At 40.7% G+C, this 26386-nt stretch overlaps 1 protein-coding gene across 1 annotated transcript in view; it reads left to right on the top strand.

The window, feature by feature from the left end:
• LOC131678444 (inaD-like protein) overlaps nt 1–26386 on the top strand; it is a 1280364-nt gene that overhangs the window by 892904 nt on the left and 361074 nt on the right. The window contains exon 6 of the mRNA XM_058958609.1: nt 5904–6026. Coding sequence (XP_058814592.1) covers nt 5904–6026 — 123 coding nt within the window. The remainder of the gene's footprint in view (nt 1–5903; nt 6027–26386) is intronic.

The raw sequence follows: 26386 nt of genomic DNA, 5'->3' as shown, positions 1-26386 counted from the left end.
CATTCAATAAAGCGATAAAATATTATCAAGTGATTCATTTTCAATCGTCCTGGTCGGGACTATTGATTGATTCATAAATGAAATACGATACGGCCGTTATAAAATATACTTCCTGAAAAACTCAAATTTTCATGGCGTAATAACGCTATGGAAACAAAAAAAAGTTGTTGCTTTCAGCGTGATTTTCGTGATACCTACTCTCGAATCTCAATAAAACAAAAGAAAAAGAAATATTATCAAAACAAATATATTTTTTTGGTTTACAATCACGCAAAATGCGTTATTTAAAATTTTTTAAATCCAAGTATCAGTATGATAATTATTCCATGAGAATCTGAAGAAACTTTGCTAAGATTTCTTGCATTTCTGAAAACACGAAACAACATCTGTGTTCAAAAATGTTTCAAAGCAGTCAAATCCAGTATAAAAATTAATTATAGGGATCCCAAAAAATCGTTCGTTGGTATTTGTGGAATGTCGAAAATATTTGCTTCAACTGTTATAAATTTCATCAGGTTTTCATCAATGCTGTGTGGAAATCGGTTTCTGAGAAATAAAACCAATCTTACAAAAAATTGTGACATGTGATAATTTATGGAACTTCTAAATAATTTTCAATATGGCTAGCCTCCATTATTGTTTGTAATAAAGCCAAAGATGTTTTTAAATATGTGTTATCAATTCAACACAAAACCGTTGGTTTCAAACGATCATCGGTTTCAAAATCATCAAATGTCAACATGCAAATTCAAAATAGAAAATGTTTTTCCATTATTTGGCGTATAAAGATAAAATAGCATCGCGGTTTGTTTCAGTCTCGTAAAATAATAAAATATCATAGATCTCCCAAGAGAATCGAAAATCATCAAGTGTCAATGAAGAAATTTATTTGAAATCATTTTCAACTATTTCTACATTCAGAATTACTCAAAAACAGTTGTGCTAAAAGCTTTCGATATTTCGAGCTTTCGTAGCACGCCATCTGCATCAACCCAAGGATAACTTTTAGTACACTTGTTTTTCTTTTCGTATCTTTCCACGCTGTTTCGCGTGCGACGGTACACTGCGCATCGCGAGAAAAATTGAAAAACGCTGTTATGAAGTTTTCCAAAACGATTTTTTCTTTGTACCATCAAATTCCTTGGTTTCTAACGAATCCGTACATATGCAACACTTGGGTAGTTTTGTAGGAAATATCGAAGAAACAGCAGGTTAAAAATATTGCTCCACTTTTGCGCACCTATACATACAAATTTTACTTTAGTTGTGTCTGTGCGGGTGGAAAAACTGCTTCTAGTAAAATGAAAATTTTTCAATGAAAAGCGGAAAATATGGAAAATCGGAGAAAATCACGTCCTAGAAAAATTGTTTAGCTATGTTCTATTGGAAAAATCAAAATTTTAAACACATGATTGCAAAAACTGTGTGCTTTTTCAACCGGAAAAAGCACACAGCTTTCCGAGTTGGAAAATTTTGAATTTTCCATTTCGGCCAATTCATAGTAAAAACAATTATCTAGGTCGTGATTTTTTTCTTTTTTCCATATTTTGTCATTTTCTTTGAAAATAAAATAAAAAACCGCAAAAAAACAGGAAAAATGGCGGATTGCCCGACGGGGGCCCTAATATATTTTCTTCTAATATTTTGTCAAAGAGCCAATGGCAAAAACTTCAATTGAAGTGAACGGGAGTCAAACTATGTGGTATTTGGCAACAAAAGCTTCAAAAAAGCTACAAAATAGTCTTGACTGAAAAATATTAGGACCTAATTTGGAAGAAAATTATAGTAAATTTGAATGGAAGTACACGAAAAAAAGTTATGTAGCATTATGCTATATTTCACCATAAGGAGGAAAATTTGGTAAACACCAAAATTTCTCACTAGGGTGAAAATTTGTTGGTAAAACCAGTCTTTGCACTTGAGGGCACAAATCCTTATTTCTTACACAGTTGCGTTTTGGCTTCGCCTCATCAGAAACCGACACTAACTTTTTGTCGGAATAGATTAGCGCCGGCTTGACGCAAATCCATTAAAACTAAAACACACTTTATGTTTCAATCGAACGACTGATCAAACGTGATGTCCTGTCCGAGCAGAAGTTCTGTTTATGCCGATGAGACACAGTGAAGCCGAGACTTGTCTTGGCTTAGAAGGCCTATGCGAAAGCACTATGCTATATTTCACCCTAAGGAGGAAAATTTGGTATACACCAACATTTCTCACTAGGGTGATCACGTTTGATCACGTGTTTACCAAATTTATATCGAAAACGATTCATAATTCCACGATTTCCAACAGAAATCGAGAGAAGTGATTCACTTTTAAATTGGATTTAAGAGTAAACATGTATTGTTTTTAAATGATCTAATAATTTTGTCTCTATTTGGATCTTGCATTTTATGTATTTGAAATGGTTAGTTTATGAAGTTTTACTTAGAAGTATAAAATAACCAAAATATGTCCTAAAAATAATAGCGTCAAAATATTTCGTACACAGCTAGATTTTCTTTCATTATCAATTAGAATAAGCAAAATTATCACTTTATCATTTTTTTGCGGTGCGGTTGCGGTAAAACCGAGCGGTAAAAGCTCTTTCCCGCACCGCATCTGCGGGAAAAAGTGTCTCACCGCACCGCAGATTTTGCGGTGCGGGTGCGGTAAATACCGCGCGGTTGAGGTAATTACCGCAACCGCGACGAACTCTATGTACGAGATTCTAAATAGCAGAAATATCAGAAACGCGCACAATATGTATACGCATAGCTATCAACCTAACCGGCATTGGAAGTGAAACATACGATTTAGTAAATAAAGTGTACACCATACTGTACTTCAACACTATTCTGAAATATAGTGTAGTACTACGATATGAATGTAAATAATATCGAGCGGCCCCTCGAATAACTGGTCCGCTCAGCATGGATAAAAGCTTCTGTAATTTCTCCCGAAATGTGAATGAGAGTGAGTGGTTGGTTGGAGTTCCTTCGAATGAACTGTCAGATGAGTGGTTGAGCACCCACCGGATCCAGCCGTGGTTGGAGCCGAGTTACTTTTGGCGGGTGGTCGCGACGCAGGCGTCGCCCCGCTTTGAGATAACCCTTTCTGCGACCTATAACCGCAGAATAAGCTATAGTGGAGGGGAAACTATTTGTCTCTGGGTTTTGAAAGCCATTCGGTAGCACCCGGGATTTGGTGGTAGAGGATCGAGGTCTGGGGATATTCAAAAGAAATTGAAGCCGTATGCAAAAGGGCTTCGGGGAAACTTGCGTAATTTCGTGAACGATTGCGTAGTTCCGGTCACGAAGATATGATGATATGCTTGGGGAAGGGAGAGAGACAGGATAGGCAGTGACCATGTTGGTTAGCGCGCTGCGAGGAAATTAGCTAGCAAGTTGGAAGGCCTGGGTTCGAGACCCGAAATGTGAAATAAATATTTTTTTGTAAGCGAATTATGAGTTGAAGTGATTAAACAGTTTTTTTGCAGTAATCTATTTTTTGGTATTTTCTGGTATAGATAGTTTCACGATTTTCGGTCGTTTCCGTTTTTAGCGAGCAGAGTTGACTCCTTTTTTCTTCGACTCCACCTTTCCTAAATCGGCCACGATTGGGGACCTTGTGTTTGAGTAGATCTTTGCCCGTGATGATAAAAAGCGTTAGAGCTAATCAATTATACCGGTCTGAGGCTTTCTTTGTATACTGTTTTGATTTCTAGCGAATGTTTTCAAACTGGTAATCAAGGTACCTGAGTCCAGTTGGACCATTCTGGAGCCAGAACTCAGAAACAAATAGTACCCGCCCATAGGAGGGGTCTCAATAGCTGGGCAAACCGAACAAGGCGAATGGTCTCCTTCGGGAGTGGCACTGAAGCCATCCGCTAAATATTGATTTAGGCTCCCGCTCCAACTGTCTCGGGTTACAATAGTAACATGCAAGTCCAAAATAGTTATTATTTTCTGTATTTGTCAAGCTGCATCGTTTAGTTTGGATTGTTTGCATGCATTTTTTTCTTTCAATATTATGCCATCGAACCACCCGTGCATTTCGCACACTAACTCACTGCAAAACAAAGCGATGCGGTAGGCAAAAAGAATCAATGAAAACGGGAAAAACTATCCAAAACTATGAGGCGGGGAATGAAAATTTATGCTATTTTCGCAAATATTGTTGTAATTATTATTATATATTGGAATTACCCATGAACTTTCGCATCGAACAGTGTTTTTCAATTTTCGATTCATGCTGTCAGAGCGGAATTATAGCCATTTTCTTGCTTCAAAAGACATTCCCGGCCTCAGAAAGGAAAATTTCAAAATTCCAAGCATACTTAGTTGTAGAAAATTTAATTACGAAGAGATAAGTATTCTTGGATTTTCGAAAAACGCTTTTATTTTTGAGTTAATCTCCGAGAACGAAAAAAACATTTTACCTGACTTTCACGTTAATGGTAAATATCTCTTTTGATAATAGTCCCATTTCAACAAGCTGCCTAAAATATATAAATTGTTAATCTATGTTGTCAATTTCGGCAGATAATTTAAAAAAAAACTGCAAGAAACGCCATTTTTGCACATTCAAACATTCTTGGAAACTAAACATCAGAATCAAAAACATATTAATAGCGTTCTTACTGTTTGATAGTTCTTTCATTTAAAATTGGTTTGGTTAAGATCGGTTCAGCCATTGCTGAGAAACACGAATGAGAGTTTGTCCGTTACATACACACACAGACACACACACACAGACATTGTCCCAAATCGTCGAGCTGAGTCGATTGGTATATAAGACTCGGCCCTCCGGGCCTCGGAAAAAATCTTGAAAGTTTGAGCGAATTCTATACATTTCTTTTATAAGAAATGTAAAAAGCTGAAAATTTCAGTATTTTCTCTATCTGCATCATATAAACCCTTAAGTATACCAATTAATTGTGTATGTAACGGTATCCAGACGGCTCACTAGAAGAACCTAGCTATGAGGCCGCACACAAATGACGTAGCTTTTTTTTCGGTGATTTTCGACCCCTCCCTCCCTCCTCATAGCATTTGATCACAAAATTCTAACCTCCCCCTCGTAAATAACGTAGCATTTACCTACCTCCTCCCCCTCAAATTACATGTTTTTCAATTTTTTTATATACATGTCCTTTCAAAATGTTGGACGACTTTTATCAACATTTTCATTATAACAGCAAATTGCGTGCAAAATAAGCCCATTTCATCACAAATATAGTGTTGATAGTTTTGTTTTGAATTTTATATGTCAAGAGGAGCATGAAGAGAAGTTCTCTCAGTTCACAATCCCGCAGCTGCCAATGATTCTAAGAAGCATGCATGCATCTAAATTACTAAATTTTGTTTGGTTGAATCCGAAGTGAAAATTTAATTCAGCTTCCAAACTAAGTCTACTAGTTAGCAACATTAGCTAACTAATGTAGCAAGTTAAATCCAAAATCTTTTCGTATTTTTGCGAACTTGTAATTCCGCGAATCGTAAAATTTACCTCATGAAAAACCGCATCAAAAGTAACTTGTTTGATTTGGAATTCATTTCTCTTGGGAATGGAGGATCATTAAATTGTTTTCTCTAAACAATGGGTTTTAAACTTAACGCTACGTTGCGCAACTTCTAACCCTACCCTCCCCTCGTCACACTTCGTCACAAATTTGGTATACCCTCCCTACTCCCCAAAATGCTACGTCATTTATGCATGGCCCCTATCATGTGAGCCATCTCTGAACGACATGGGAGCTCTTACCAACAGGACCCACTTGGGACCAGATTTTGTAAGGTATAAGCCAACCAAAAACTTTTAACAAACCATTTTGTTTTGTTACGGCCATACATTTTTTCTTTTGATCTCTAAGCTTATAAAATTAGTATTACTAATTTATTGTATGCTCTTTTCAGATGGATGATTGTACTGAGACGTCCGCTTTCCTTAAAAAAGCTCCACCACCTATAACACCGTGTAAAACTCCAGAATCGGAACTGATACAACAAGGAACAAAGAATCGTACGATTTCTATCAAAGTAAGATGTACTGAATAACAGAGTCAAGTGTGTCTCGGAACACTTAATTTTAAGATCGTTTTGATTTTATTTATTCGAAAGTTATATGTTTGGCGCTTAGATTTTACATTTCTTACAAAAAAACGCTTTTAATCCACCTAACAGTGTGATGAGACATTTCTTATAACTCTTATCACTTTCTTCGGATATTATATCGTTGGAGAACATTTAGAACTTGATGCTTCGTGATGGTTTTGAAAACACATACTACAGGGGATTGTGACAGGACTTAGAGAATCGCTCAAATCTGCATAGGACAACATCTGTGCTAGAAATCTCAAACCAAATCAATGGGAAAGCGAAAAAATGGCCCATAAAATAGACACACAAACGAATTATTGCTAATGCTCTGTTAATAAAATATCTAAATTCCTCAATCAATGCATTGTGGTGGGAAAATTGAATTTTCCTAAAGGGATTATATATTGTACTGAGCCAAAAAAATCGAAATTTTTTTTAACCGATTTGAAGTTTATACTTTATTCAAATTTCTAACGCGATTGAGAACTAAGAAATCATCGCTTTTTCTTGAAAAGGGCGATACTAGTAGTGACACCATTCAAAGAAAATCAACAGTGAATATTTCCAGACTTGGTTTTATTACCTATTGAAGAACTATTGTGTTTTTTACATCCTATACCCAAAACACGAACCGTACGATTTACATCCGAATAAGAATGATTCTAATGAGAATTTTGCATTGTAACTGGTATAATGTACATAAAGCGATATTGGTCCAGGACAGAAATGCATGAAATGGTGATTTCGCCGTAGAAACATACACAAACCCACATTTGGGAAAGTATTCGTGAATTCAGCCATATCGGAGTATTAGTTTTAAAATGACCTGTACTAATCCACATGTAAAGAACATCTTCACTCGTATACAAGGTGCGGATGTGGGCGGTAAATGGATTGTCCGCACCGCAACCGCAAAAAAAATAATAAAACCGCACCGCTTACCGCAACCGCACTTTATTTACCGCACCGCACCGCGCGGTAATGCGGTAAAATTTTTATATTTTTAAAAATGGTGTTGAAAAATTGTACATTTGTGTAACCATATATAATAAAATGTTATTCTTATTCACACGAAATTTAACTTTAAGAGATTCCTCAGAACGTAATGTTTATGAAAAAATCAACTTTTGCATTTTCTATTAATAAAATTCCATACATTTTAAGGCAAACATTATACATTCAAAAACGTTCTACTGCAGTAATAGGAAAACTTTTATTTTAGCAACCATTCAGTTAATTGAAAAATGTGGAATAAAAATGTAATAAGAAATGAAGTTGCATATTTTTGCCTTTCTCATATAAAGAAAGGCTATGCAATCACTGTAAAAATCGACTTTTTAACTGAGGCCCGGAGGGCCGAGTGTCATACACCATTCGATTCAGTTCGTCGAGATCGGCAAATGTCTGTGTGTTTTTTTTTTTTACAATGGAGAAGACCTTTATGTCCTAGCCCAGTACACGTGCTAACGGTAGGGTCCAATCTACCACACGGGGTGCACTGGGGGCGTGTCGGACTCGAATGGTGACCAGCCATTAATACCGACTAAACTCCATTGGGCTCCGCCATCATTCCTCCCAGGAACTACCTCTCGGTATTACTTCTGGGGGGATGGCTGTACTAAATGTACTCATTCACTCTCACTCACGCGATCATAGATCCTGTATGAGGCTTACTTGGGTGCTCTCTCAATCACACTTTGATTCACTCTCAAACACTCCCACATGAGGCTGACTTTTGTGCTCACCTTTTACGTTCCATGCGAGGCTGACTTGTGTGCTCACCTTACTCATTCCTTGCTAGGCTTACTTTTGTGCTCGCCCTACCCATCCATGTGAGGCTGACTTGGGTGCTCACCCTATCACCTGATTCAGTCTCAATCGTGCCACTCTATTGTACCTTTGTCACTCCCTCTGGCATCCCATGTGGGACATTTTTCTTAGGCCCCACTTCTGACATACCATGCGAGGCTGACTTTTGTGCTCACCTTTTTCATTCCTTGCTAGGCTGACTTTTGTGCTAGCCTCTACCAACTTGTGAGGCTGACTTTTATGCTCACCCTTAACATGCAGTGTGAGACTGACTTGGATGCTCACCCTTTCACTCCTCTGCCACGCCATGAGGCATCGATAGCTTAGTTCCAACATACTACGCTACGACCCTCCCGTCTTGGCATGAGGCAGTCCACTTATACGCCTATACACTCACTCTTCTGTCTTGCTTCGGGGTGGCTGGGTTTACCCCTTACGCGGTTGCCATTCGCTGCGCCAACCTACCTCGGCATGAACAGACCATTCACTCTCTTATTTTGCGCTTGGCCTTTTTCGCTCCAACTAACCAATCACTAGTTAGCCGTGCCCGCCGTCTGTTGCTCGGTTCGCCAGATTACCTGTAGCCTACTGGCAATCTGGATGGTAGCAGCCGAGACTGCGTTCCACTTCTCCACCGTTTGACACATCCGCTGAATAAGGGTATCCGGGGTTGTGTCCCAGCCACAGACGTCAAGCATTGCTCTTCTTTCGACGTCGAACCGATGACATACGAACAGTATGTGTTCAGCAGTTTCATCTACACCTGGGCAGTCCGGGCAGACTGGGACCTCCGCGTGCCCGAACCTGTGGAGGTACTGACGGAAACAGCCATGGCCTGACAGGAATTGTGTCAGGTGGAAGTGAACTTCCCCATGGGGTCTTCCCACCCAGCTCGATATGCTAGGTATCAGCCGGTGGGTCCACCTACCTTTCGAGGAGTTGTCCCACTCACGCTGCCATCTGGCGACCGAGGTCACCCTGGTGCGCTCGCGGGCTCCCCTATTTCCACGTAGCTCAAAGCACTCCTCATCTTCCCGAATGACCAGCCCGACTGGCATCATGCTCGCTATCACGCAGGATGCATCGTGTGATACCGTGCGGTAGGCAGATATCACTCTGAGGCACATCACGCGATAGGTGCTCTCCAGTTTCTGTAGGTAACTGGTTACCCTCAGTGCTCTTGACCATGACGGGCCGCCGTACCTGAGGATAGATACGGCAACGCCTGCCAGTAACCTACGTCTACTGGCGCACACCTTTGAGCTGTTGGACATCATTCTCGATAGTGCCGCAACAGCAGTCGACGCTCTCTTGCACGTATAGTCGACATGGCTGCCGAAGGTCAGCTTGTCGTCTATAATGACTCCGAGAGACTTCAGACTTCGCTGTGAAGTGATCGCGACTTCTCCCACATGGATAACTGCATGTTGTGCCGACTTGCGGTTGTTGACGATAACTACCTCCGTCTTATGATGAGCGAGCTCCAGGCCTCTCACGCTCATCCATTCCTCCACCGTGCTAATCGCGTGTTCTGCGGTTAGTTCTACCTCAGGAATTGATTCCCCGTAGACCTCCAAGGTTACGTCGTCGGCAAAGCCGACGATCTTGACCCCAGGAGGGAAGTTCAGTCTCAGAACCCCGTCATACATGAGGTTCCATAGCACCGGGCCTAGGATCGAGCCCTGCGGGACTCCGGCGGTAATCGGAACCCTTTTCTGACCGGCATCGGTCTCGTATAGCAGTACGCGGTTTTGGAAGTAACTTTCCAGGATCCGGTACAGACCCACCGGTAGGCTAAGCCGGTGTAACGAGAGCGCGATGGCATCCCAGCTTGCGCTGTTGAATGCGTTCTTCACGTCAAGTGTCACTAACGCACAGTATCGAATACCTCGCCTTTTTCGTTGGATCGCTATCTCGGCAGTATTTATCACTGAGTTGAGAGCGTCCACTGTGGACTTACCCTTCCGAAAGCCAAACTGGTTGCTTGACAGACCGTCCGTACCTTCCGCGTACGGGGTGAGCCTGTTGAGGATGATCCTCTCAAGCAGTTTGCCAGTCGTGTCTATCAGACAGATTGGTCTGTACGCCGATGGGTCGCCTGGCGGCTTCCCGGGCTTCGGCAACAGCACCAGTTTCTGCCTTTTCCATCTATCGGGGAAACGGCACTCGTCAAGGCATCTCTGCATAGCTAGCCTGAACATGTTCGGGTTCGCTATGATCGCTGCCTTGAGAGCGTTGTTTGGAACTCCATCCGGCCCTGGAGCTTTATTCATTGCTAGGGATTTAGCCACTGCGAGTAGTTCTTCATTCGTCACTGGAGCCACCATTTCGACCGTGCCCGCACTGTCTCGTAGTGCAGGTGGCCAGGGGCTTGTGGCTCGAGACGGGAAGAGTACTTCGATAATCGTTGCCAACCGGTCCGGAGACCGTTCTGGGGGTGAGGAGCCCCCTTTGGTCTTGGCCATCACAATCCGGTAGGCGTCACCCCACGGATTCGCGTTGGCACTCTCACACAGGTTGTCGAAACACGCTCTCTTGCTGCTTTTAATAGCTTTGTTGAGGGCTAATTTCGCAGCTCGAAACACTTCACGGCGGTTCTCTCTTGCATCCTCGGTGCGAGCTCTTTGCATCCTACGTCTAGCTCTGAGACAGGCTGACCGTAGAGCTGCAATCTCGGCACTCCACCAGTATACCGGGCATCTACCGTTTCTTGGCAGTGTTTTTCTCGGCATAGTGGCGTCGCACGCGCGTGATAGAACAGCTACCAGCGCATCCCCGCTTAGGCTGTCGGTGTTGGCCTCCAGTCCCAGGGCCGCGGTGAAAGCTTCGCTGTCGAAGTGATTGGACTTCCACCCGCGTACCTGACAGGGATCTCCCGCCCTCGGATGCTGCACACCATAGTTGATCTTAAAGCGGATTGCTAAATGATCACTATGGGTGTAGCCTTCGTCTACCCTCCATTCCATGCCTGGCGCCAGACTCGGGCTGGCAAAGGTCAAATCAATCCACGACTCCACTCCGTTTCTACGGAATGTACTAGCGGAGCCATCATTAGCTAGCACAGTATCGAGTTTCGCAAACGCTTCCATTAGCGCTTGACCCCTGCTATTTGTACAGCGGCTGCCCCACTCCACTGCCCAAGCGTTGAAGTCTCCCGCTATTACTACCGGTTTCCGGCCCACGAGGTCCGACGAGAGCCTGTCGATCATCTGGTAGAACTGTTCTATTGGCCACCTTGGTGGGGCGTAGCAGCTGCAATAGAACACACCATTGATCTTGGCAATCGCCACACCCTCGGCGGAGGGGTGTATTACCTCTTGAACCGGGAACCTTCCCGTTGTACAGATTGCCACCATTCCAGACCCGTCCGACACCCAATTTCCGTTGCCGGTAGGGATGCTGTACGGGTCTGATAAGAGGGCGACATCTGTCCTCGACTCCGAGACCGACTGCCACAGCAGCTGTTGGGCTGCTGCACAATGGTTAAGATTTAGCTGTGTGACTCTCACGGCTTCTTCTTATTTAACTCGCCGAAGGGACACGAAGGTCCGCCCATAGCATGTTTATGGGCTTGCTTCTTAGCGGTGCAGATAAGGCACTTATATGCCTTAGTGCACCCCGCTTTTTATGCCCCTCCTCGCCGCATCGACGACATAGCTTGCTCCTGTCTATGCCTTTGCATTCGTAAGCTTTATGGCCGGATTCTAGGCACCGATAGCACCTGTCCACTGAAGGCGGCTGGGGTATACTAATAGGGCATACCGACCAGCCGATCTTCAGCTTCCCTTTCTCGGTTACCTTTTTGGCATCCGCATTCAGTAGCCTGAGGTAGGCTACTTGGGTGCCAGAGGGTCCGTCCCTCAATCGCACAGAGGCCCGCTCGATTGTGACGCCGCATTGCTCCTTGACGGCTGCGACGACGTCTTCTGCGGTCGTGAACTCGTCCAAGTGCTTGCACTGGAGAGTTGTTTCCGCACCTAGCGACCTGATTTGGGCGCCCTCACCAAGGACCTCTTGGGCCAAGGCCTTATATACTGCACTTGATTGTGCGCCTCGCTTCAGCACCAGGAGCATCTCTCCCGTATTGGTGCGTCTTACGCTACGCACATCCTGCCCAAGGGCCGAGAGACTTTCGGCCGCCTTCATCGATTTAAGGACATCGGCGTATTTGTCCTTGTCGGTTTTTAACCACAAGGCTTCGCCTCTGTCCTTAGCCTTCCTCGCAGGCCGCGGTACCTCCGGTTTCGGTGCCGGCTTTTTCTTGGTGACCAGCGTCCAGGGGTTTGAGCCCCCCTGCCCCGGTCGTGCCGGGTTGCTGGTACCATCGCTCTCCACAGCGAGGTCACTCTCGCCCTCGCTTACCTCACCCAGGCGGCGTTTGATCTTGACGGTTGCACGCCGAGTGGTGTCGGTTTTGGCACCCTCTCCTGGCGACTTCCTAGGGCGCTTCGCATTCGATGCCGTCTTGCGATTGCCCTTTCCTTTTCCCTTCGAGGGGAACTCGGTCGCCGCTCCGATCGACGTGGCTGCTCCGTAGAAGGTAAAGGCCACTGTCTGTGAACCTCTATTGACCTTCTCTCTTTCCTCCAAATGTCTGTGTGTGTATGTATTCACACGAATGTCTGTGTGTGTGTATGTGTGTGTGTCATTTAAACTCACACAATTTTCTCAGAGATGGCTGAACCGATTTTCGCAAACTTAGTTTCATCTGAAAGGTATAACGCCCCCATAAGCTGCTATTGAATTTTTAGTTGATCCGACTTCCGGTTCCGGAGTTACGGGTTGAAGAGTGCGGTCACACAGCAAATTCCCATATAAACTGGTACCACCATGATGTTCAAATGATGTAAAACATATTAAAATTTATGTAACATTACTCTAGTTTGCGGGTCTGGATCACTAATGATCAATCAAAGCAGTTTTGACCACATTGGCCACCTATGACGGATCATGACGCCCCCGGGGAACCCGCCAAGTTCCTAAGCTAATATCACACCCATTCCCCAACGAATTCTCTACCGATTTTCACAAACTTGATTTCAAATGAAAGATACAGTAATACCATTGACTGCTGCTGAATTTCATTCGGTTCTGACTCTTGCTTCCGGAGTTACAGGGGTGTTAGTAAGGATACACTGGAATTTCCCATATAAATCGGTACAATCGTAATACCTCAGAGGCTTAAAACTATTGAAATGATCACCAAATTACTTCTAATCGCAGATCTAGATAACTGATTGCCAATCAAACATTCTTTGAATATATTGTCCACTATCGACGATTCGGAAGTCTGGAATTCCGGGCATATTCCACAATTAAAGTCACATCGGTTCTTCGGTGATGACTAAACCGATTTTCTCAAACCAAGTCTCAAATGGAAGGCAAAATATGCAGTTGAGTATTGCGTCGCCGCACAACCCCCCACCCCCCTCCCCGCCTTGCCCTTACACCTCCCTCCTTCATCACTCCCCTCCCCTTGGACCACCCTCACGCCCGCATTTCCTTCATCCACCCCGTATAACGAAATAAGATGAAGTTCGCCAATATATCTATGTGTATGTATGTATGTGTGTAATCTGTGTGTATGTATGTATGTGTGTATGTATGTGGGTATGTATGTATGTATGTATGTATGTATGTATGTATGTATGTATGTATGTATGTATGTATGTATATGTGTGTGTACGTGCGGATTTGTTAACAAAAGGTCCACATCAGTTTCTCGGAGATGGCTGAACCGATTTTTACAAATTAAGATTCAAATGAAAGGTATAATATTCCCATAGGTTGCTATTGAATTTCATTTTCAACCGACATCTTGTTCCGGAGTTCGGCAAATGTCTGTGTGTGTATGTATGTATGTGTGTATGTGCGTCTGTGTGTGTATGTGACCAAAAATGTCACTCATTTTTCTCAGAGATGGCTGAACCGATTTTGACAAACTTAGTCTCAAATGAAAGGTGCAACGTTCCCATAGGCTGCTATTGAATTTCTAATGGATCTGACTTCCGGTTCCGGAATTACAGGGTGATAAGTACGAACACGCAGAAAATGTCGATTTTAATAAATTCTGCAATGAATGTATAAAGGTGAAAATTTTTCCAAAATATGACCACAACTGCTTCGATTTGTAGTATTGGGTCACTAACATCCATTCAAAGTCTATTTGGCCACATTGGCCACCATCCTCGGTTCCGGAAGCCCCGGCGGAAGTATCTAAATTCAGAATAACAGTCACATCGGTTTCTCGGAGATGGCTAGACCGATTCGACTAAACTTGGCCTCAAATGAAAGGTATTGCGTCCCCGTAAATGGCTATTTAATTTCATCCCGATCCGACTTCCGGTTCCGGAGTTACAGGTTGTGGCGTGCGATCACATAGCAAATTGTGATTCAAACCGATACTCCGATGAAAGCAAAAAAGGTAAAAATTTCGCTAAAATGTCTCTCAAACAACTTAAATTTGCTGTTCTAGGTCACCGACGGCCAACCAAACTGTCGTTGACTACATTAACCACCATAGACGGTTCCGGAAGTGCCCGGGAAAAGCGGCCAACTTTCAAAATTTACGAACTCACATCAGTTTCCCGGAAATGGTTGGGCCAATTTTCACAAACTTAGTCCCAAATGATAGCTATAATATCCCTATAGATGTCTATAAAATTTCGTACGGATCGCTTATATGGTTCCGGAAATATAGACTAAACCGTCCGGTCACATATGAAATTCCCATATAAGCCGGAACTCAAATTTTTTTTCAAAGGGGGGACCTCATGAAATTTCAGAAAACGAATTCGTATGTTTGATGCCAAACATCTTTAAAATGCATGAAACGTCGAGATTTTATGTTATCTCGAAAATTTTTTTTTTATAAAACTCGACTTTTTGGGACTTTGCCGATTTCGCACCTTTTTGCCTTTCTCAATAGAAAGATATTGCAATTGCTCTGAAAACCGACTTTTTAACGGAGGCCCGGAGGGCCGAGTGACATATACCATTCGATTCAGTTCGTCGAGTTCGGCAAATGTCTGTGTGTATGTATGTGTGTATGTATGTATGTGTGTGTGTATGTGTAATCGACTTTTTGGGACTTTGTCGATTTTGCACCTTTTTTCAGTTCAATATTACCGTGGCTGTTTTTTCTTTTTCAAAATTTTAGAACTCGAATAATGATTTATTTTCCTGTATATAGTTGTCATGTGATGTATAATAATAAAATGTAATATATGCATTTAAAAGCTTTTAATGAATATAAACAACGCATAAATTCTCGTGATTCATGATTGAGAAAGGCACAATTGCACCGCTAGGTGGATTAAAATAGGTTTTTGACATATGAAAATGAAATGGATGATTTTTGCATTTACGTAGTACCTTTCATTCTTAACGGAATTTAACAAAAAAAAATAAAGTCGAAATACCAGTACTTCTATGTAGTGGCGCATATATTCCAATACAGTGAAATAAAAACATATTGTATTTCATTAATAAGAACGACACCATATTTGATGCAAAAAAAAATTGCCTATACATTACATCTAATCAGGAGTCCGGTCTCAACCGGCACAGAATTATTGAACATTAGGAAAACTGCAAAAAATGTACGGTTTGTAGCATACAGCAGAAATGATTTTTTAAAATAGGGGGTTTTACGGACAAAATATCCCAAAACTCCAACTTCCGCATTCTTCAAGAAACAGATGTATTATCATTTAAAAACTAAGATTGCTCCCTTTAACAATGAATGAAGTGTAATTTTCTAAATGCTAGTTCGAAAGTTCTAGCATTTAATATATTTTCCTCTAATATTTTGCCAATTACAAAAACTTCAATTGAAGTGAACGGGAGTCAAACTATGTGGTATTTGGCAACAAAAGCTTCAAAAAAGCTACAAAGTAGTCTGGACTGAAAAATATTAGGACTATTATTTGAATGGAAGTACGCGAAAAAAAGTTATGTAGCATTATGCTATATTTCACCCTAAGGAGGAAAATTTGGTAAACACCAAAATTTCTCACTAGGGTGAAAATTTGTTGGTAAAACCAGTCTTTGCACTTGAGGGCACAAATCCTTATTTCTTACACAGTTGCGTTTTGGCTTCGCCTCATCAGAAACCAACACTAACTTTTTGTCGGAATAGATTAGCGCCGGCTTGACGCAAATCCATTAAAACTAAAACACACTTTGTGTTTCAATCGAACGACTGATCAAACGTGATGTCCCGTCCGAGCAGAAGTTCTGTTTATGCCGATGAGACACAGTGAAGCCAAGACTTGTCTTGGCTTAGCAGACCTATGCGAAAGCACTATGCTATATTTCACCCTAAGGAGGAAAATTTGGTAAACACCAACATTTCTTACTAGGGTGATCACGTTTGATCACGTGTTTACCAAATTTATATCGAAAACGATTCATAATTCCAGCGAAGTGATTCACTTTTAAGGTAATTACCGCAACCGCGACGAACCCTATATACAAGTGCGTAGGGTTCGTCGGTATTTACATACATGTTTCCTCTTAAATCCAATTTAAAAGTGAATCACTTCTCTCAATTTCTGTTGGAAATCGTGGAATTATGAATCGTTTTCGATATCAATTTGGTAAACACGTGATCAAACGTGATCACCCTAGTGAGAAATGTTGGTGTATACCAAATTTTCCTCCTTAGGGTGAAATATAGCATAGTGCTTTCGCATAGGCCTGCTAAGCCAAGACAAGTCTCGGCTTCACTGTGTCTCATCGGCATAAACAGAACTTCTGCTCGGACGGGACATCACGTTTGATCAGTCGTTTGATTGAAACATAAAGTGTGTTTTAGTTTTAATGGATTTTCGTCAAGCCGGCGCTAATCTATTCCGACAAAAAGTTAGTGTCGGTTTCTGATGAGGCGAAGCCAAAACGCAATTGTGTAAGAAATAAGGATTTGTGCCCTCAAGTGCAAAGACTGGTTTTACCAACAAATTTTCACCCTAGTGAGAAATTTTGGTGTTTACCAAATTTTCCTCCTTATGGTGAAATATAGCATAATGCTACATAACTTTTTTTCGCGTACTTCCATTCAAATTTACTATAATTTTCTACCAAATTAGGTCCTAATATTTTTCAGTCAAGACTATTTTGTAGCTTTTTTGAAGCTTTTGTTGCCAAATACCACATAGTTTGACTCCCGTTCGCTTCAATTGAATTTTTTGCCATTGGCTCTTTGACAAAATATTAGAGGAAAATATATTAAATGCTGGAATTTTCGAACTAGCATTTAGAAAATTACACTTCATTCATTTTTAAAGGGAGCAATCTTAGTTTTTAAATGATAATACATCTGTTTCTTGAAGAATGCGGAAGTTGGAGTTTTGGGATATTTTGTTCGTAAAACCCCCCATTTTTAAAAATCATTTCTGCTGTATGCTACAAACCATACATTTTTTGCAGATTTTCTAATGTTCAATAATTCTGTGCCGGTTGAGACCGGACTCCTGATTAGATGTAATGTATAGGCATTTTATTTTGACATTAAAAATGTCTTACTCCACTATCTGGGGCTAGGTGTCATTCTAAAATCAAAACTATCTCCCATGTAACGAAACTATGTAAGGTTTGCACGCTTATAACTCCGATATTACTAGATGGATTTTAATCATTCATACACCAACCGATTCAGAAACACCTAACTTAAATATTGATAATAATTCAATATCTCCCCAATAAAAGTAGACTTTTGGAAATTGGTAAAATTAAAAAGTTCACGAAAAACGGGAAAATTACCATTCGTGAGGCAGATTTCTCAGACACAGCCGTTAGTAGAGGGCAGCTTAGTTGCTCAATGAAACACGAAAAGTCATAAATAGAAGCAACGCATGTCCGTTTAAATCAGTTGTTGCTCTTATCCTATACGAGCAACATCGTCTCCGGGCGATGCAATAAGCGCTATCGATTTTCGGTAACGTTGGCGTTTGCACACACTCGCACCTAAGTGACTAAACCATATACGGTTAGTTTATAAATAGAGGTGACGCGTACCCGTTTGAATCAGTTTTTGTTCTTATGTCGAACGGGTAAGATCATGGCTGCAGCGTCTGGGCACTACAATAAGCGGCAGACGCTATGTATTTTCGGCAGCGGTGGCCGTGTGCGGATTTTTCGGGTACCAGCACGGTGTCACAGAATGATTTGCAAAGTGGGTGGGCGGGGTGGTTTGGATTTAATTCAATACAGTGTGTGCTGCTTAAGAGAGTTGCGTTGAAAAAAAAAAATTATTTTTATGCATGCGTGTGCGTTATAACTTGTTAATCCATGTTTACGGCGCTTTGTAGCTGCGTAGGGTAAAGAGCCTATTGGCTTTCATATGTTTCATATTTCGGTTATGTTTTTTATCAGTAAGGCATCTGACAACGTGTTTCTGTAGTTATTGCACTGTTCAGCAGCGTAGTATTTTATATAGGAGAGTACACTCAGGTTTTTACGCGGTTTTTTGCGCGGTATTTTTTACGCGGATTTTGAAGTTTACGCGGTTTTCTTTCACGCGTTTTTTGAAATTTACGCGGTTTTCATTTTGCGCGGTCTGTATCCCCCGCGTAAAAAACCTGTAATTGCATCGGAAACAATCACATTCCTAGCAGAACTTTTTGTTTTCTAATTTCAAACACATTTGTACTGTACAAAACGGAAAATTTTAAAACAGAACTTACCGTCCCAGCAGCAGTTAAGGCGGGTGTTCTTTTTCGATTAAAATTCAACCCATGTCTTAAGCGCTACTGGACTTAAAATTGTTTTCCCAGTTTATGCAGTCAGAGTATCTGTCCTGCCCTATGTATTTAAAACACAGTTCTAATCGCGTTTCAAAGTATTGTAGCGTAGCCGCCGGTGGCCACTGGTTTTATATGACCGGAGCAGGGTGGATTTTCCTTACAGACGTAAGCTATTTCGTTTTCTTTCGCACAAATATCGCACAGATTTTCGAATACTTGATATGTCTTTACTTATCCTTAATTTTCCTTACAGACGGAAGCTATTTCGTTTTCTTTCGCACAAATATCGCACAGATTTTCGAATACTTGATATGTCTTTACTTATCCTTAATTTTCCTTACGACTCACTTATCCGATACGCGCACGCCTTCTATCCGTGCGGTCACTAACTGCCTTAATACGACTCACTTCCACGACTGACTTCTTCGACTTGCTTATCCGACTTACTTCTTCGCCAGCGCGCCTGTTGCGCGTGCGAACCCTAATTAACTTTTTTTCGACTGACTTCTTAACTCGGGTTTAAAAGACTTTTTAACAACGCGGGTTTAGATCACTTTCGCGCATTTCTGAGAGAAATGCACGAAGTTTTTTTGAAAGCATTTCTAAAGCTCTCTCTAGAACTGTCGGTCGCTGGCCGATTCATTTAAAAACAATGGACTACTCCATAAGGTGATGCCATGCCCCTGCTACAGTAGGGTCGCGGCGTAAGCAAACAATTTTGTTGTTATTAAACATTGCCTTCGCGTATACAAGGCGCAGCGTTAATGAAACTTACTTAGCTTAAGGCTAATTCTTTATGATGCAACTTAACTCATGGAATCGAGCATCCAAGGGATTGGCAAATGATGATTGAATATTACCGGGATTGAAACCGGAGGAAATTAGGGACTCTGCATGCCCCCTTACTTATTGAGCTTGATGTTGCCTCGGAGAGACGCATCATCAAGACAATTGCGCGAGTTACCTTTAAATGAGGTAAAAAGTCTTTTGTACCTTAATTCCTAAGATTGCCATTACAAAAATCATATTTGTTGTTACTTTTGTCAAAACCAAATATTTACAATTTTCTATCATTATTTGACATTTTCTTAACATCCTAACTTTACGATGGTCCTAGTGTGCACATCTTCCTGCTTCCAAACGTTACATCCACTCTCGGCTCCTCGACTCGGTTGCGTAGTGGTTCTCGGAATTCAGATTTCGGGCCCCTCGTGCGGCAGGATATTTCCAATTCGTTGAGAAGTGACATCCTTCTTTGTCCGCTGATTGTTGTCTTCTTGGGCCATGGTTGCTTGCTCATACATATTGTTTCGATTCTGTCTTCTCCGTTCACGTTGTTAATTTTTGTTATCGATTCCTCGCTCCTCAATTCTGGTTAGAATTTATTTGTTGTACCACCCCTCGATCGATTACATTGATATCGACGTCCTTTACGTATTTGTCTACATTGGTTTCTCCCTCAACGTTTGGCTTATCCGGGAGATTTGTCTGCTACCTTCAGGCCATATTGGTTGTGGGCTACTGAGGCGCTATTTTCAATCACACAGACCGGGTTTGACTGTTCCGACTGTGGCTTTAATCTTTGGTTTAGGCTGATCTAGGTTTAGCCTTCGTTGCCAATACTCCACTCTCAGCTTCATTGAATTTCTCGTTAATAATGGGCTGTCCTGCTTGTTTCGTATTTTGACCATTCTTCCACCTCCGAGATCCCCTCCATCTTCTTCCCGTCACCACCTGCAACCGTCCTTTCCAAATCCATCCTTGTCGAACGCGTTGGGTAGTGCTCGTGACTACCATCTCCATGGGGCACACACTACTCTGGACTTCTGCTTCCACTTCATGCAAAATCTCCTATGCTTAATAATTTTTTTTTTTTCATTATATGTTATTTGCTTCTTTGTTGTACGGTTTTGATAATTTGACTGCTATAGATTATTATTGTATTAAAAATATAAACAAACTAATTTTTTTTTGTTATCTTCATTCTCAACCTGTAATTTACTATATCTATTTAATTATTTCAATTTGTGTTTGTTTTCAATCATTTGCTTTAATCTTCAAAATTTGTCATATGTGAAATTACTTTTGTTTATAGTTTGTTTTAAAATGAAAACCGACTCGATTGGCAATCTTCCTAATTTTCTAATTTATTTTTGTCGGTGATTCTTTGCAAAAGAAAAAGAGTGTTAGTGGTTAGTATATTTCCCCCAATTCCTTCTTTTTCCCCAGATGTGTTTTTTTTCTTTTGTTTTTTTTCGAGATCTTTTGCTACTTTGCTCATTTTAATAATTTCGAGTTCTTTTGCCTATTGTGCTCGTTTTTAGTAAATTTCTTTTTTGTGATATTGTTTTAGGCTCGAGATGGATAATATATTTTTTTGTGTGTTCCTCGAGTTGTGTCTTTTTTTGTAATTGTGTTTTTTTCCTAATAATTTTTTTTTTCATAATGCATTTTTTTTCTTAAATTTTTTTTTTTCAAAAATGTTTTGTGTCGACAACATGTGTCGAAGCGAGGTAAGTATTTTTGCGGGAATACTTCGTTATCTTCCTTCCTGTCTATTGTGGCTATTGTGTATTTGTTGCTTCGACATCTCCCCCTATCCAATTGAGGTTGACCCAGGAGGGTACCTCTAAATAAAGACTTAAATTCCCGAAAAGATACATGGTATTTGTAACCATGCGGTTATGAAGGAAAAGTACTCTGAAAACTTACTTACCATAATCAACTACATCCATCCTAGGGAGTACCTGAAAATTACAATCGCCAAGGTGGACTGATGCGCAACTTGTGAAACCAAATCGAAATTCTCCTATTAACATTTAAAAAGATAGAAAAAAATAACGCTCATTTGCGACTCTTATGAAATTGAAAATGAAATTCTTCTGCAGTGTCTGTCTCTACTGCAACTTGTTGATAACTTTCTTGTTTTGGCATGTTTGCCCTTTTCATAAAATTTACTCGGCGTTTTACTCGCCACTACTATTCATCTGCCTTTCATTATGTGTATTTATGTTTTAATCAGTACCTTGGACGGATTCATGTCGCGTCTCTTTGGTAAAATGTAATCTTCTGAGCGTGTTCGCTACACGTCTCTTTATAAATTGTTCGATAATGTCTTCTACTCCCACTTTCACGTTTTTCGTGACGCTTTCATCACCTATATATTGTAGTGTCCATTAACACTTTTCTTTAATTTTGAAACTTTTTCCCTTGTTTTCACCGCTAAGATCTCCTAATGATTATTCCCTTCGTCTTTGTCTCGTATTCCTGTTCTTCACCCTTTTCGCCCTTAATTGGTTTGTCCTCGTTTGTCAACCTTTTCGTCCTATCTGAAATTTTAACACTCGTTCATACTTCATTCGTTTATCATACATCCTGGCGTCTGTTTCCTTGTGTATCACTCACCCTTTTCACTCCAGGGGTCAGACTTCCCCTTGTTCATTCATTCTTGTGTTCCCATCTCGATACTTCGGCATTGTTAACTCCGGAGTTTCAAATCGTAGTATAGCTTACACGATCCGATTTAGAAAATACGTGAGACCCCCCTATAATTTTGGCTCTAGCTCTGGTCCTTTGACTCTGGCTTTTGGCTCTACTTTTATTTTGGCTCTGGTTCACTGACTCAGGCCTTCTTTTATTTTTACTTTATAAATTGCACTCGACTCAGGTCCTTTGACTCTGGCTCTTGACTTTTTATTTCGGCTCTGGTTCAATGACTCAGGCCCTTCTATATTTTTGCCTTAGTTTGGTTCAGGTTTCTCGGACTCTGGCCCTTCCGTTTTTTCCCTTAGTTTGGTTCAGGTTTCTTGGACTCTGACCATCTCTTGTATTCGATTTTATTATCACTGTTTTGCAACCTTCCTTCTGATTGCACTTTTTTCCATGTATTCAATTTTATACTTGTATTTGACCTTTTTAAAAAAAAATTATTATATCCCATATTTTATACGACAATCTTCTTGACTTGTTAATAAAAAAAATCCCATTTTCTGGCTTTATATCTTCTGCCATTTTAAATTGCTTTTTTCGACAGACACTGCTTCTTTATCTTTATCTTCTTTATCTAATTCCCATAATTATACCCAAAGTAGTTATTTTCCCTCAACGGGCTTTTATCAATGCCATTGACATGTCGAACTTCCGTAATATTTTCTGATCCGCATTGTGGGATCACACTATTTATGCATCTTTCTTCGTTGTGTTCTTGATCATCCTCAGATTTTTTTCCCGTACATGTAACATAATTATTGTCGTTCTGCTCTTCTTAGTCAACAATATTTTGCGTTTTACTACTTTTCTCATCATCATGAGTTTCAACATTACTATTCGTGATCGCTTGCTCTGTTTGGCACGCTTCCTCAACTATAATTGTACTTTCATGCGTTATCATTGTGGGCGTTTTATTATCCCTTACTTTCATTTGACCTTCCTTATCTGTTAAATTTATTTCTTCTAATTCGTCATTATGCACTTTCTCCAAATCTGTGGTAGTGCAAACTTTTTCTTGCTGATGCAATAACTCATTTTCATCAGGTAAAATCTGAACTGGATTATTACCGTTTTCCGACATGGTGAAAGACCGTTCGAGGTCGTAACATCTTCTATCATGATGTATTAAATTATTATTTGCGCTTTCTTTATTGTTTATAACGCAATTTACACTTACTTCGTTACTTTGGTCTCCATAATGACCCACTTGTTCGTAGTTAACATATGGTTCTTGTTTGTTCGTGTCAATATTCTGATCACAATCGGGCCAGTTCGTTCTCGCATGCATTTGCGGTGAATGATCATATTCAATTTCTTGCGTATAATATTGTTCCGGAAGATTTTCTTTCAAGTTTTCGGAGTCTCCCATTATCGAATTGCTACAATTGCTAACGTTTTCCTCATTCTGGAAAATTTCGAAATTTTTGTCATTGTAATTTATTGCGCTGAGGTCATCTTCAACGTCTTGGTTAATCGGACCATTTGAGTTGACATACCGGTCGTTATTATTGTTATAAAAATCCCGCTGACAAGACTGTTCAGCGTAGCAATCATATTCATTGAAGCTGGTGCAATAGTTTTCCGGTTGTTGCTTATTAGCCCAACGCCACGACTGCAACCTTTTTTCAATATTTTTAAGATGGTACATACGAACACTATCCTCTTCTAAAAGTTCTACCAGCTCTTTAAACGAAGCTGTTCGGTAGCCTCTCGCTGAATTCTTGAGGTGTTCATCTTTCAGACCAACTATAAAATGAATTCTCAAATTTTTCTCTGCGTAAGGGTCCGGTTGCTGGCCCTGTTGGTTGTAAAATTCATCAATTTGATCCATGATAAAGAGTGCTCTAACGGCATACTCCTTAAAAGATTCATTAAAACTTTGCTCTAAATCTACAATTTGCAGTGCGATTGCTTCTGCAGATATTTTCATACCAAATTGCTCTTTTAAATTTCGAGCCATTTCATTCCAGGTCTCGGCTTTTATTCGTCTTATAAATTTAGCCGCCACACCTTTCATTTTTATCAACACTACATTCAGTAGGTACTTCTGGCTTTCTCCTTCTGGAATTTCGTCGGCAAAAAGCTGTATTTGCCCTAAAAATGGCACCAACTCATAGGCTGAGCCGTAAAATTCTGGGATGCATTGTACTGCCTCCAGCATAGGAAATCGGTAAGCATTTCTGCCACCGTTACCATTCCTTCCAATATTCATAGTGGCAAATTCGAATTTTAATTCCACTCATATAACTTTGATGGGCTTATGTTTCCAAAAAAAAAAAAATTAAAAAGAATTTCATCATTGCTGCACGTGATTCATAAAGTAATAAGTCACTTTGCGCAAAGCAATGGGTGACATAATATAGTCTTGACCGTGGTCAAGACAGCACATAACAGTGTTTTACCCAAAGGTAAACACCGTATTCCAATGGCCTGCATGGTTTTAAGTTATTATTTTCGCGGTCAAGTTATTGAAACCTGACCTTCAATTTTCGACGCTTGCATTTGCTCTGTGCACGGGCGACATCAAAGGCATACGTAACAAAAACGTTACTTTCGTGAAACAGAACGCTGCTGTTATAGCATGAACTTGACCTACTCCCAGGTCTCGATCAAAGACGTAGCTCGTACGTTTTTGTTTATTAATTAACTCGTTAAAGGAAAACACCAGTACTTATGGTGCTGTGTGCATCATATACGCGGCATCCAACGTCTGACCGTGGTTTCGTTTGTTTAGAAAACAACTGCATTGCTTGCGACGGTTTTCGTCGACGCAATGGATAAATTAAATTGGACAGCCACTTTCGCGTGTCACCTACAATGTGCTGCTCCGGGTCATGATACCCTGGTAGCGGTTTCAGTGGATCTTTAACCAGCGATCCTAATATCCTTAAGGATGGTTGGTATTAATAAAACAAACTGACCTGATAGCTTGGACTCGCCATTTCTATCGGTCTGTTTAGTGTTAGTATAAAAAATTTGTCATCGATTTAGTGTTAATTTGTCATCAATCTGAAAATTAATGATTATTTGCTTGAATAATTACTTTAAATCCCGTATATTATGGTTACCACATGGGCTGAAAGCGAAATATATTGCGAGAGATCGCATTTTTCATCTTCATCTCCAAAAATCAAAGTTTTCCTCAAGAGAACTTATTGATTAAAGTCCATGAGGCTACTAACAAACTTGCCGGCTGTGCTAAAAAGTGATAGCTGTTTAAAATTCGATGGTTCGAATTAGAGGACAGATCTCAGCGCTCAACAAGATGGGAAACATCAAATGTCAGCGCTCAATCAAGATGAGAAATATGAAAAGTATTAGCTTGTAACTTTTCTTCAGGCAATAAAAAAATTTTTTGGCTGAACTAAACTTCTTGAGTCATTAATATGAACATGACAGATCAAAGGACTCTAAGGGAGTGAATAACTAAAATGCCGAGTAAAATTTTGCTAATAAGGTGGAAACGGTTCACTTACCTGAACTGCATTGTTGCTCTGCCCGTTCTTGCCGAGATGATGTAGACCACTATTTCTACAGCACATGGAGCGCCGCTAATTCCACAGCACAACTTCACGTGATGCCAAATCTGTTGGAAACTCTTTCCAAACTCTTATCCAGCGCAAAACGATGTATTTGTGCGGGACCGTTGACGCACTCTGTCAAAGTTTTGCGAACAAAGAAACTTGCACTGAATCGATTAGATCTGCTGAGTGTTTGCCTTTTTTCACATTTAAGCTATCGCATTTTTCGTGACTGGTTTGCGATTTTTCTTCAGTTTTCAACATCAATATTACGCAGACGATTTACGCATTTTTTTTTCATCACATTCAATATTAACACGATCAGAAATCGTCGAATTTATGCTTTTCTCGGATCTACACTTATAGTTAAGGTTTCCTCGCGACGAGACTTATTTCAGGCATTAAAACTGGTTACCACCAACAAGCAAACTTTCTAAGATATGTCCAAATCCACAACTTTCACTCACTGTCTACTCCAATCGTTTTTGGCGTTTCCTAGCCTTTCACTTTTGCGGCTTTAAGTCCGCTGTCACCAGAATGTAGCGTAGGCCGCCGGTGGCCACTGGTTTTATATGACCGGAGCAGGGTGGATTTTCCTTACAGACGTAAGCTATTTCGTTTTCTTTCGCACAAATATCGCACAGATTTTCGAATACTTGATATGTCTTATCCTTAATTTTCCTTACAGACGGAAGCTATTTCGTTTTCTTTCGCACAAATATCGCACAGATTTTCG

Source organism: Topomyia yanbarensis, chromosome 2 (assembly GCF_030247195.1).
Source record: "Topomyia yanbarensis strain Yona2022 chromosome 2, ASM3024719v1, whole genome shotgun sequence".
In the NCBI taxonomy this organism is placed as follows: domain Eukaryota; kingdom Metazoa; phylum Arthropoda; class Insecta; order Diptera; family Culicidae; genus Topomyia; species Topomyia yanbarensis.
The sequence above is the reverse complement of the archived record's forward strand: the minus strand, read 5'-3'. Positions and strand labels throughout refer to the sequence as shown.